Source organism: Hippopotamus amphibius, chromosome 3 (genome assembly GCF_030028045.1).
Source record: "Hippopotamus amphibius kiboko isolate mHipAmp2 chromosome 3, mHipAmp2.hap2, whole genome shotgun sequence".
Taxonomy (NCBI): domain Eukaryota; kingdom Metazoa; phylum Chordata; class Mammalia; order Artiodactyla; family Hippopotamidae; genus Hippopotamus; species Hippopotamus amphibius.
Window position 1 is genome coordinate 7207358 of NC_080188.1, and position 13385 is coordinate 7220742.

A 13385-nucleotide genomic window follows, 5' to 3' on the forward strand; every position below is an offset into this window, starting at 1 on the left:
ACTAAACTGGTAAGCTACAGAACCAGAATCTGAATCCGGCGCTGGCCGACTCCAAAGTCTGGTTCTTTCGCAAGCAGGAAGGATGACGTTTGCTAAAACAAGAGCAGTACACAGAACACACAGAGGAGAAAGAGGATGGGCCACAGACAACCCAGAACTGATAGAAACCCAGCCTCTCAACAGCCAGAACCCTGAGACAATGGCTGAGACTGTGCAAACGTCACCGGGGGCCAAAGCCTGAGCTCGGGCTTCCTGGAGAGGAGACTCCTGCCACCTCTCTATCCGCAGACGTTAATGGTTACCAGAAATAATCCCTCTCATAAGGGGACTTTTTTTGCCTCCTTGAGGTGAATGCATGGACCTTAGGACTTTGTATGATGACAACAGCAACTATGAAAAAGAAAATAAAAGCCACTTCCCAGGAATCAATGGTATAAAAATAATTTTTATTTACTACTGTAAATAAAGTAGTGCAAAGAGTAGTTTGGACCCACAATATTGCATTACTGATTTATTTACTACCTTAGCAGCATACAGTGTAGACAGTCTGCTCTTCCTCTTCTTCCCTCTCTCTCTCACGCACGCACGTACACACACGCACACCCCACCCCGGCCATGCAGACTCAGGCAGGCATAAGGGGTGGAGAATGACACTATGAGCTAAAGGCTTGTTTCCTGCATATCCCACTGCTGCCAGTCTATTCTAATGGGTAATTCATGGAAAAGACTGCACTTAAAGACTAAGAATTTTCTAAATGTTATTTTATGGATTGCAATTGAAAAGTAAAAGTATCCAAGTGTCATTACGTGATTTGGAAGCACTACGACCCTAGAAAAATTCAAGGAGAAAAATGTAAACCAATTTACAAAGCCATTGCCTTCCCTGTATTTCCAGCCTTAACCTATTTATTTCAAGGTTCTTTAGAACTGCTGGGCTTGGATGTCAAATGGAAACCTGTCCATGGGACTGCAAGGAGCAGAGCAGCGACAAACACACGTACCAAATATTATCTGATAGAGAAGTCACAATTTTCTGTTTTTAATAAAAGGGAATGAACAAAGGGCTAAGATTCTTAAAATACATCTGAGTGTATACAGATGTGGCTACGCCACAGGGCAAGCTCTGAGTCCCACACACACCATCATCAGGAACGGACATCTGCCATGACCTGTTAACCTTCCCTGTGATCAGGCTGTTCCTTGTATTTGTTTTATAGCCTTTGGTATAACCACTGTCTGCTCTGGGTATTTCTTTGATTAAAAAAAAAAAAAAGACACCAAGTGCAAAATTCGCCTCCATCTGACAAGACATTTAAGGTGTATAATGCACCAGCCCCAGCTTTGTAATACCAGCTGTTGAAAGGATTCTCTCTCATCTGGAGAGACCTGGAGGGCACAGTTCACCCACGCGGCTCTGGATTATTGGTGACGGTGGGCTGGTCCTGAGCAGAAGTGTCTGCAGCTGGAGTCGCAGCTGGACTTGCAGTGGGAGCGGTCGGGTCTGGGAAGGCCTGGGCTGGTGCTGGATGGGAACCGCTGGCTGCAGAGACACACGCACAACAAGTGCTGAATATTCCAAACAGTACGTGCAGGACACACAACCGCACCTAGACCCCAGCAAGCCAGGAGAGATGCTTCTAGCCTACTGGCCCTGGCACTAACTACATGAGCGACTTTGGACCTATTATCTGGGTTCTTTAGACTTTGGTGTCCCCTCCTACAAAATGGAAGGTTGGAATAGATGTGCAAAGATCTCTAAGTCCTAAATTTATGCTGTGAATTGCAGGTATATATGAAAGAAGGAAGAAAGAAAGAGAGAGAGGGAGGGAGGGAGGGAGGAAGGGAAGGAAGGAAGGAAGGAGAGAGAGAGAAAGAAAGAAGGAAAAGAGGGAGGAAAGAAGGGGGAGGGAGGAAGGAAGAAAGAAACAACTCTTTGGTCTGTTTCCTATGTTCATATCTCTTTTTTTTCACCTGGTGTTGATGCAATGCAAGCTATGGATTATATCAATCAATCAGAAAAGAGTGTTGGTTTTATTCACATTCTGATTCCATTTGGATGATATACCAAATTTGATTTAAATTGAATTATTGAAGTGAATGTGTATACATTTTGGAAAACATAATTACTAGGTTTAATTGTTTATCAATCTACCTTTAGTAAGGAGGCTGAACCACCATAAAGGTTAGGGAGGCTTATAAAATGTTATACTTTAGTCAATAGTTCTCACATGGAGGTAATTCTGACTCCCAGGGAACAGCTGGCAAAGTCGGTACATTTTTGGTTGTCACAACTGGAGGGTGGGGTGCTGCTGGCATTTAGTGGGTAGAAGCCAGGGATGCTGCTAGGCGTCCTAAAATGCCCGAGCCAGCACCCCTCACCCCCACCCCAACAAAGAACGGTCCAGCTCCAAATATCACTGCTGCTGAGGCTGACACACAACTGCTGTAGGCACTGAGGCTGAGAAGTATCCTGGTCCATAAGACTGTGGGCTCTGGGACCTGGCTGCTCCGCCCTTTATCAGTTATGTGAACTTGGACAAGTCACCTACTCTCCTTCTGCCTCTAAAAAATGGGGAAAATAAGAATATCTGTACCTCACTGAATGAGTTAACTTATATACGGTTCTTAGAACAGTGTTTGGCTCACCTAGGTACTCAACAGGTACTAGCTATTACTACCAGTGACCTGCTTTACCATGGAAATGTGTTGACTGATCAATTTCTGGGGCCTAGCTTGCAGGACCGATGAACGAGTTGGGGCATTTGTTTCTGGGATGCCTATAGTTAGATTTTAGACAGCAGTAGCCTATGAAAATAGCCAAAACTGCGAAGCCAGAACGCCCAGGAGTCACATGGTCCTGACAGTTATCAGTTACCGACAGTTACCCGACAGTCACATGGTCCTGACAGTTAAGTGGGCAAGTCACTTAACCTCTCTGAGCGTCAGTTTCTCTATCTGTAAAATGGGGGTACCAGTTTGCAGGGATATGTGACATATGGCTAGCACAGTGGCCATGGTTTGTGTGAACAATTGCAAGTTTGCCTTTAAGCAGTGCCCTTAAGCACAGCAGTCCTTGAGTCTTATACAATTTTCAGTAGGTGGGACTATTTTAAAGGTTCCCAAAATGTCCATCCTGAAATGTATCGACTTGTAGAAGATGCCACCACATGTTGACCATCTGACTTCTAGATAAGCTCTTCAAAATTTCCACCTCCAAGAGCCTAGTCTAGGAAATTCAGGAATGGGCTCCAAAGCCTCTGACCTTTTCGAATATGTAAAGGTGTTCTCCAAGGAACCCCTTCCAATATCTACAGAAGACCTTGTGAATGCAGAGACTGTTCTGAAAGAACAGGACAGTGGCGGGGGCGGGGGGAAGGGGATCCAGGCATAGCATGATGATGTGATGCTTCTAGGTCAGAGCCATCACGCTGGCAGGTGATCTAACCATGGCAGAAACCTTGAGACCCAGTGCTGAGGTACAAAGATCAGTTTCTGGAGTCAGGAGACCTGTTCTGAGCAAGTCTCATTTATCTACCACTAATAGGTGACTTTGGGGGTAGATACTGAATGACAGACATTTCAATCTTAAAATGCTTGAATCTCATAGGCTTCACTTTCTTCATCTGTGAACTGAGGGGCTTGGATCAAATGGTATCCAAGACTTCTCGGGCCCTAAGATTTATCTTTCTGATGATTCTCTGAGGAAGTTAATGAAATACTAAGGCACGTATTTTTCCTTTTCAAGCTCAGGGAAATGTTTAAGTCACCATGGTAACAAGATAAATCAGCAATCAGTTTTCTGATTAAAACAAAAAAGTGCCAATGTGTAAATGTAGAAGGAATGCATAATCAGCCTCGCCGCCGTTGAAATCTTCTTGTCGGAGCATAATAAAAATGCTCGATGTTTCGGGGGCAAGCTTGTTATTATCCACCTGGGAACTCTCCATTTCCACCAGGGCTTCGCAGTCACTGGACAAGCCCCCTACAGCCCGTCATAATTTTAAAGTGGCCTCTTTGTCTCTGCTCACCTGGAATCTGTGCTGATTTGATTACCGGACTAGAATCAAGGTAACCAGGAAAATCAGCGAGCTGCTTAAAAAATTACAGCGTCTGTTCCTGAGCCAAATAGAAGTGCCTTGGGGATTATTTGCTGCGTGGGGGGCCATTTTCCGTACATTAGTGAGAATAATAAAGAGCTGGCCCTGAGCTGGCAGCCCACGGGCCTCACGTGGCTCACGGCCTGTTTCCCGTGTGGTTTGCCATCTAAGAATGGTTTTTGCATTTTGAAATGAAGATCAAGAGAAGAGGACTATTTCGTGACGTGTGAGAAACATGTGAGATTCAGATCTTCGCGTCCATGGGCACGTTTTCTTGGAGACCAGCCATGTGATTTGTTTTCCTATGTTGTCCATGGCTGCTGTCGCACTATAATGCAAGTTGAGCAGTTGTGACGTGGAGATGGCCCTCAAAGCCCCAAATGTTTATTATCTGGCCCTTTACAGAAAAAATCTGCCAACCTCTGTTGTGGACCATTGCAGGAAAAATATCTGCTCGCCAGCTGACCCGTTGGGAGCATAAAGGAAAGAAGAATACAAGAGAATATAGTGGGTGAATCTGGAGATAATAGAATATTTACAGAGACGAAAGAGGGGTAGGTGAGGAGGTGAGGGAGGGACGCTCTGGAAATCACATACTATGAATAAGATCTAATCTACTTCATTTGGACCTCTGGATCCAGCGGGGACCAGTCCACGTATAAGATCCATGTCATTTAAACATTTCTTATGAGTAAAGATAGCGGGAGGGCACCAAGGGTAATGAGATAGGAGAAAAGTAAAATCTCACCATTAAATTCACTCTGACTTTAACGCTGCTGCTTTTTTCATGAGTGTCACTTTGTGACATTTTACTGTAATTTTAGTACAAACCTCATTCACCGGAAATGTAGAAGACAGGAAAAGGTTTAATTAATCTTGTCCATATCATTTCTCTTTTTAAAAGACCACTAGGCAAACCACTTAGGCGAAAAGGATGAGTTGGCTGAAATTATGAATGTTTTGAATAGGCTGACGTTGGTTTAAAAGGTGACCATGTCATGCCCAGAGCTGGTAGCCCTGCAGAGTTTGCTCTATACCGTGCATTCTATTTAGACATAAAGTTTACACTAACACGAGAAAGGCAGGACTCTCTCTTTGAAGTGGCCATTTCTTCCTCTATTCCTCCTGCAGGCAGCCAGCCAGCCAGGCTCCGTGCCTTTTCCGTCTCAGGGGACATTTGTGGCGGGATAGAAATGGAGATGGTTCGAGACATACTTTACTCTGAGATGTTTTTGTTTTTCCAAAAGCCTGGGTCCATTAAAGCAATTATGCTTGGCATCCTTGACAGGGAGGGGAGAGGGAAAGTGCTTTAGAGAGGCAATGAGGCAGGGAAAGGAGGTTTTTGGAGTGTGGGAAAGTGGCTGAGCCTGGCTGTGGGTGTACCCCAGTGGAGCCTTCACCTTGCCCTTCAGCAATCTGAGAAAGGAAGACTCGGGAGGAAAAAAAGGCTAAGGTGCTCAGCTTTGGCAAAGATGATGGGACTTGTAGGTGACCCAGAAGCTGCAAAGCTGACGGACCTGGAAGGATGGTGTAGACCCAGGGCGATGTATATTCTGCTATCAGACTGGTGACCATCTGAGTGGTTAGTGCTACCCCAAACCCAGGGACCTCTGCAAGTCCCCAGGAGGCATCAGCTTCAAGAAAGACTGAGCCACCTGGTGGAATGCAAACTAGGAAGCAAAACCAAGTTCCCTCAAAGGAAATAAAATAGATTTTTTGTGTGTGTACACAATAGTTTTTGTGGACTTGTTTTGGTACGCTTGCTAGACTAGTCAGTATCTTTGTTTGGCTGTTTTTTTTTTTTTCATTTTATGTTTTAGAAAGAGTCTAACAGCACAGAAAAGTGTGCTAGGCTCTGGTAGTGGTGTCTGCTGCTTACTGAGCTAAGCCAAGCTCTTTAAGTGTAGGTGCTGCCCAGTGTCAGCATGCTTTATGTGCAGGTAAAATGCCCCAGAGGGCATTACTCTTCAGGAGCTACTGGCTAACATTTCTTGAGTTCTAAGTACTTTACCGGTGTTCTCTCATTTGGTTCTCTCAACTACAATACGAGGTAGGTGTACTACTATTTCTGTTGTTTTAGAGAACGGGAAACTGAGGCACAGAGAGGGGCTCTCCCTTGCCCAAGGTCACACAGCTAGCGACAAGCCAGAATCTTAGAGGCCTGTGCTGTCAGCTGCTGTCGTGCACCGCTAGCCTTCTGAACGCAGGACAATTTACCGTGGCAAATGCGGCGAAGTGTTGACTATATATCACAAAGCGTATAAACTCAGGAGGAAAATAAAGGTAGCTGGAGCTGAACGCAAAATGGACGGACAGCTCAATTTAAAGGTTTGGCCATAAATCACTCGTTTTTAAAAACAACCGACTGGAAAAAATGCAAATCACAAAATGACAAAGATCCCTCACTCACAGCACAACTGTCCCACCCAGCGCCTTCAGGGAGGCTCTTAGCTCTCACATCCTGTCCTCCCCCACTCTGGCAGTCAGCATCCAGGCTGCGTTCCTGTGCCGGCTTCACTGCGGCCAGAGTCACCACCAGCATCTACTGCATCTGCCCTCTTCCCTCGTGGACCTCGGGCACCGGCTCACTGGGGAGACGCCCAGGGTAGAAACTCTGTCCCCGGGCAGTGCTTCTCTCCCGCCTTTCTGTGCTTCCACCCCCTTTGCCCCATCGTCCCGTCACTGATGGATTACCCTCTTATTTCAAAGTTATTCACAAATTTGCACTTATGTGGAGGACTTTAAAAATATGAAAATAATCCCACTCCTGGGCATATACCCTGAGAAAACCATCATCCAAAAAGACACCTGCACCACAATGTTCACGGCAGCACTGCTTACAATAGCCAGGTCATGGGAGCAACCTCAATGCCCATCAACAGAGGAATGGATAAAGAAGATGTGGCACATATATACAATGGAATACTACTCAGCCATAAAAAGGAATGACATTGAGTTGTTTGTAGTGAGGTGGATGGACCTAGAGTCTGTCATACAGAGCAAAGTAAATCAGAAGGAGAAAAACAAACACTGTATGCTAACTCATATATATGGAATCCAGAAAAATGGTACTGATGAACCTAGTGGCAGGGCAGTAATAGAAACACAGACGTAGAGAACAGACTTGAGGACACAGCAGATGGGAGGGGAAGGGGAAGCTGGGACATAGTGAGAGAGTAGCATTGACGTATACACAGTACCAAATGTAAAATAGCTTGTGGGAAGCTGCTGCAGAGCACAGGGAGATCAGCTCGGTGCTTTGTGAAGCCCTAATGGGGTGGGATAGGGGGGGTGGGAGGGAGGCTCAAGAGGGAGGGGATATGGGGATATATGTATACATATAGCTGATTCACTTTGTTGTACAGCAGAAACTAACACAATACTGTAAAGCAATCATACTCCAATAAAGATGAAAAAATTTTTTAAAAATGAAAATAATTTGCTACATATTTTAATTCAATGCTAGTCCTAACAGGGCTGGTAGGTAGCCCTGTAGGGGCACGTTATGGAAAAACATGGACTTTTTTTTTTAACTTCTAGGTCTTTGCAACTCTAAGTGTGTAGAATGGCATCGTGGATGTAACCTGAAACCTGGTGAGAAATGCAGGATGCCCGAGGCCACCCGCAGACCCACTGACTTAGAATCTGCATTTAACCAGATCCCTGTATGGTTCCTGTGCACATTGAAATGAAGAAGCACGGGGCTAGAATTTACATATTGAAATATGTATTATTATAATTACTTTCTTTTATATTTCTCCTTTATATTGCTGTTTAGGGCATTATTTTAAAAAAACAATTGTGTAAAAAAAATAACTGTGTAGGCAGGTTACTTGTTAGTCATGTGAAGGTACAAAAAACTGTGCTAAAAAAGACATCTTATCTAAGGGGACAGTGGGTCAGAGGCAGATGGTAGCCACTGTTTTAAAGTATTATGAGTGTGAAAAGTTCAGAAGTCTGCTGCCCTACATCCTTTCTTGGACTTCATTTTGTAATTTTGGGCAGAGCATGTCATTGCTTTAGCCCCATTTCTTCATCTGTAAAATGAAGGGCACAGAATTAAATTATTTTTAAAATCCTATCCAGACGTCTCCAATGCTCGCCGAAGGGATGCCGCATGTACAAGAAGAAGCAAGAGAAAGAGTTTGAAAAAAACAAAAAAGAAAATGAGTGAAAGAGCAAAGGATACATAGGAAGGTGGAAATCTATCAGAAGGCAGGAGGGACAGGGAGATGGGAATGTGGAGGGGCTGATCATGAAGCCACGGGAAAAGGAAAAGAAAGACGACTTCTGATAAAAGCCATTCTGCCAGCCCATGAATTTTCATGGCTACCAGCTGGCATAAAATCATAAAGACAATTTTCAGCTCCTCTAACGGAATTGCATTTGTAGTAATCATAACAATATTTCTACAGAGTAAAAATGACAAAGATAATTTGAAATGGAAAACACTGACAAGATGCAAAATAAATGTGCTATACCTGGCAACAAATTTAGGGACGGGACAGAATTTGCATGAGGAAAATTTATCAGCCGGCGTGCTACAGGGCATCAAACCTGGACGGGCTTGTGAGGGCTCCTTGTTAACCTCCTCAGGTAAACCAGGGGAGATGACTCCGTAACAGCCTCTCGGAACAGTGGCTTCTGTCTCACCATCGCATCTGTGCTGAAATGCACTTCTTTCGCTTCTCATTATCTGCTACACAAACAACGGCTGTGCTGATGCGCAAACACCATGTCCAGCCCTAACGTATCCATTTGTAAATATCCCTGTTGATCTCCGTGATTCTGGGCTATAGCATCCAAGGTGGTGGGGAACTGGAATCCTCCGCTGAGAGACGTTTGCAAATTTGAGCATCTACTAAGTGCAAGATCGTAAATGATGGGACCAAGGCCTTCCTCTGACTCAGCTTCTGGTCTCATAGGGAAGATAAACAGCTGACACTATCGACAGGGTTTTGTATGCCAAATAGATAGAGCAGCTAACATCGAACTACAGTGGTCATTTTGGTGTCGTGTATTTTTTTTCACTGGACCCTCCTCACATCCCTGAGAAGTAGCTACTATTACCACGTTATTCTATTGATGAGGAATTGTAGATCGGAAAGATGAAATAACCGGCCATAAGTCGCACGGCTAATGAAGAGCTAAGCCTGGACTCTAAAGCCAGCGAGAAAGGACTGGGGTGCGTATCTCCTGAACCACTGCCCTACACCAGCTCAGAAAAGAAACCGTGACTAGCGGAAACCACGCTAGACTAAATGCTGGTTGTATTGTCCCCCTTGGCCCCTCCCTCCACATCTAAGTGGCTGGGTATTTTTATTCATCACAAGTGCTTGTTTATCATCCCACACGTTTGACTTCTCGACTGGGATAAACAGGAAGACTTTGTATTGGAGGGGGCCTCGGAACTGGGTTTTAAGACACACAGGTGTAGTTTTGATAGCAGGTGTAATTTCAAGAGGAGAAGACATTTTTGTTCAATTTCTTAAGATCTTGTTTTTAAAAATTCTTGCTTACTTTGAAAAATATAACAATAATTGGAGCCTCCCATCAGCCTGAGGTTACCAGACAGCCCTAGGGGTAACCACCACACCAAAAATGATCCTCCTAACAAAAGGAAGTAGCATGGCTAGGGAGGGAGAGTGTCATTTTTCTAGTAGGGAAAAAGAATCCCTACATTTTTTATATTGCCCTGGCTTTTTATAAATCTTTACCTGAGACAGACTGGAAATACTGCACGGTCCAGGCGATCAATACAGACAGCAGGAAGGTTCCCAGAAAGTAGATCTGCAAACACCCGAAGCACACGTCAGACAAAGGGCAGGGACCACGAGGGCAGGGCTGAAGGGAGATGGTTCCTACCAGGGCAGAGTGCAGGACGGCACCCCAGATAAGCCGGAGGTTAAGGTAAAGCCAGGCCAGGGAGCAGGGGCTGAAGGACTCCTCGTTGCTGTGGCTCCAGCACCTGCAGACAAAAAGCAAAGGGCATCCTGACAGTGTCGCCAAACTTCGTTAGCATCACTGAACGACAGGTATTTGCAGATCCTTCACTCTGGGGCAAATGAGCACATGTAAGATGAGAGAAAAAAAAAATAAAGCCAGTTCAGCCAGGTTTGAGCCTGCGCTGAAATTCTAGGATCCTGGCAAAATCTCAGAAAAAGGTCAGTCTCATCCTTCATAAAAAGATAGGTCAAGGTGGACCTTTCAGCAGAAGGGCTGCCAAGCAACACTTTTGTCTGAGTGTCTGTCCAAAGTCCAGACACTGGGATGCCTCCCTATCTTGCAGAAAAGCATCATCTGATAGGATACTTTCTTTTCCACTTTCATGGAAAATCTTGGTCAGCATTTTAACTTCAGATCAAGCACATTCTGTATCTTAATCCTCAGATATTAGAAAAGGGAATTCAGTTTGGGTCCAGCTGAGTGTTCTCTAATCAAAACAAATCCTGAGCCCTTTATAACCACTGACATTAGAATATAAGACTAACACTAACTTTAACCAAGAAGCAAACACCACCCACTTGGGTTCCTCCAGCTGCCACGGTATTAAAGAGGCTCTGAACTCACCTTTCATACAGTTCCTGTAGGATGGAGATGTTACTGGAATGGATAGTTGGGTCAATTTCCAAGAAATCCAAAATATGATGTGGGATTATAGCACCTTCCTCAATTAGCAGGGCCAGGTTAAAAAATCCCTGAAAACAAGCCACAAACCAAACTCATTCACTCCTTATAATAAAACCTAGACACACAGCCTTCATCAGAATGTAAACTTTTACAACCTCTAGATTTTTTTTTTCAGTCCCTAGAGCCAGATGGTTTTGTCATCTTCATTGATGAATTGTTTCCCTAAATATATGCATCTGAGAAACTTATTTGCAGGAGATCCAGGAGGCTTTCAGAGGATGCTGTGTCCCATCTGCTCAGAAGGTAGTCAACCAGGGGAATCTGTCCTTTCTGCTCATTCTCTCAAAACGGAACTCGCTGGAAAACGTGCCCTTGTATCGTCAACAAAACCAGAATAGCGAATCAAAGGCAGGGTCTGTCACTTACAGACGACCCCCTGGGTCACCATCAGCATGTGACAATTCTAACCAATCGTGGCAGGGGTGCTGCTCAACGGCTGACATTCTAAGTGGAGAGGGTCTCTGATGTGCACAGTAACGTACGGGTGTTTGTCTCATCCTTCCTAGGTCAGTGAGGAAAACCTCCGCTCCTGATTCCCCCAGGCACAGACCCCCTACCTCTTCCATATTATACATCTGGTTCTTGACCCATAGCGGTAAGACCTGCCTTACTGGGCTGTGCAGGTCCAATAAAAGAACACAGTTAAGAGCCTGATGGTTGAGGTGCTTCATAAAGGATGGAAACTATTATAGTACCTGGAGGAGATACACTGTCCATCATGAGCTGAGCATGTGACCAGACCAAGAAATAAACAAAAAATGATGCGTTACTTATCATTACAGCTTGACACACTCAACTGAATTGTTGTCCTTCAAAGAATTAACAGTCATGCTTTAATGACTTACAGCCTCCCTTTCCTTTCATTTAGTTGGTTCTAAATAAAAATCACCATCCCCCGCGTTGTAAATAGCAGGAATCGCACAAGCATGCTATGAGATGGTCATGATAAAAATAACAGCAGCCAGCATTTTCTGAGTGATGCTATCTATGAGGCTTTGTTCTGTTTTATATATATTCACTCAATCCTCATAACAACAAATTGAGATAGGTTCTATTATCCTCTACACTATTAGTACTAGGAAGCTGAGGCACAGAGAAGTTAAGGAATTTGCCCTAGGTCACACAGCTGGAAAGGGGATTCAGATGCTAGCAGACAGGATTCAGAGTCTCAAATCCTGTTGCATCATGCTGCCAAATAACCTCTAAATAGATACAAGTATTAGGTATCTTTAAATTTCACACACACACAGAAGCAGAAGATAGACTGTTTCTCCACTTTCTGAAAGGAAGGTACTCTTAAAACTTGAGGTATTAGAAGAAAAGAAGAAAATGACTTTATAAAATGTTAAAGTCTCTGAACAATGGAAAAAGCAAGGTTAAAATAAATGGGAAAATGGTCTAGGGGAATATGTGTATGCAATGCAATAGCTTAAGGTTCATTATCTACTGGGCAAATGTATAAAGAACTAATTATAATTTAAATTAAAAAATATCAAAACTCCAACAGATAAGCAGACAAAGAGTAAGAACAGAGAATTCACATAAGAAAATATGAAGGGTAAATTATCACAGACTAATATATGTAAAAGTGTCTGTCCCAGTAGTTGTCAAATACATACAATTTAAAACAATAAGGAAGGATCAACTTACAATCATTCAGTTAGCAAAATTAAGTCATGAAAACATCCAGTGCTGACAAGATTTCAGTGATCCTTTTATACTAAGCACTGTTTGGTGATGTATTCATTGGGAAACAGTTTCAGAAAGGAAATTGGCAATATACAATTATTATGTAGCCATAAAACCATTGAGACTGTTTGATATAATCCCTCAGATTATAAAGAAATTACTCAAATGGAGGTGAAAGATGGAAATATGAGAATGTTCATTGTAGCACTTGCTATAATGACAACACAATAGGAAATGACCTTCACGTCTTCCTTAATAGACTATAAATCCCGTGAAGGCAAAAATACTGTCTATCTTTTAATCTTTTGTCCCAACACTAAGCCGTGTCTAAGACATGGCAGGACTACATAAACATGTGTCAAATCAATCAATAAATTAGCAAACAAGACAATAAATGTCCACCAAAAGATAAACTTAATAAATTACAGTCGATCAGTCAACAGACAATGAGGTAGCAGTTGAGTGATAATCACAGACGCTATGCAGTAGAATGTACACACTCCTGCAATATGTGAGAAGAGGCAGAGTTTTCCAGTGGCCCGTGTGCTCTAGTGGGACCCACTGGCCTGTGGCCAGGAGTAGAAAGGGATATGAAGGCTGAATGAATTAAAAAAAAAAAGACCAAAGGAATAAAGCCCATGACATGGAATTGTGGGTGCATTCTTTGAGCTTTTTTCTCTTTAAAAATTATTCTTTAATGTTTTTATAGCACTGTCTTTCGAAAAAATAAAAAATCAGAATTGAAAAAAAAAAAAAAAATCGGTCCGGGCATAATTTTGAGTAACAGCATATATCACTCAGGGGAGTTTGGTTCCCTGGCAAATCCTTTTAGCACCAACTTCTATTTCATTCCAGAAGAAATAATAATAACAGGAGAGGTCATGTCCACTGAGTGTACTGAGTGCTGGG

The 13385-nt window shown here is 43.4% G+C and overlaps 1 protein-coding gene across 1 annotated transcript in view; it reads right to left on the bottom strand.

The window, feature by feature from the left end:
- Nucleotides 1-427: 427 nt before the first annotated feature.
- SEL1L3 (SEL1L family member 3) overlaps nucleotides 428-13385 on the bottom strand; it is a 98962-nt gene continuing 86004 nt past the window's right edge. Inside the window, exons 21-24 of the mRNA XM_057730073.1 lie at nucleotides 10668-10795; nucleotides 9963-10065; nucleotides 9815-9887; nucleotides 428-1540 (exon numbers count right to left, since the gene is read on the bottom strand). Coding sequence (XP_057586056.1) covers nucleotides 1401-1540; nucleotides 9815-9887; nucleotides 9963-10065; nucleotides 10668-10795 — 444 coding nt within the window. The 3' untranslated portion in view covers nucleotides 428-1400. The remainder of the gene's footprint in view (nucleotides 1541-9814; nucleotides 9888-9962; nucleotides 10066-10667; nucleotides 10796-13385) is intronic.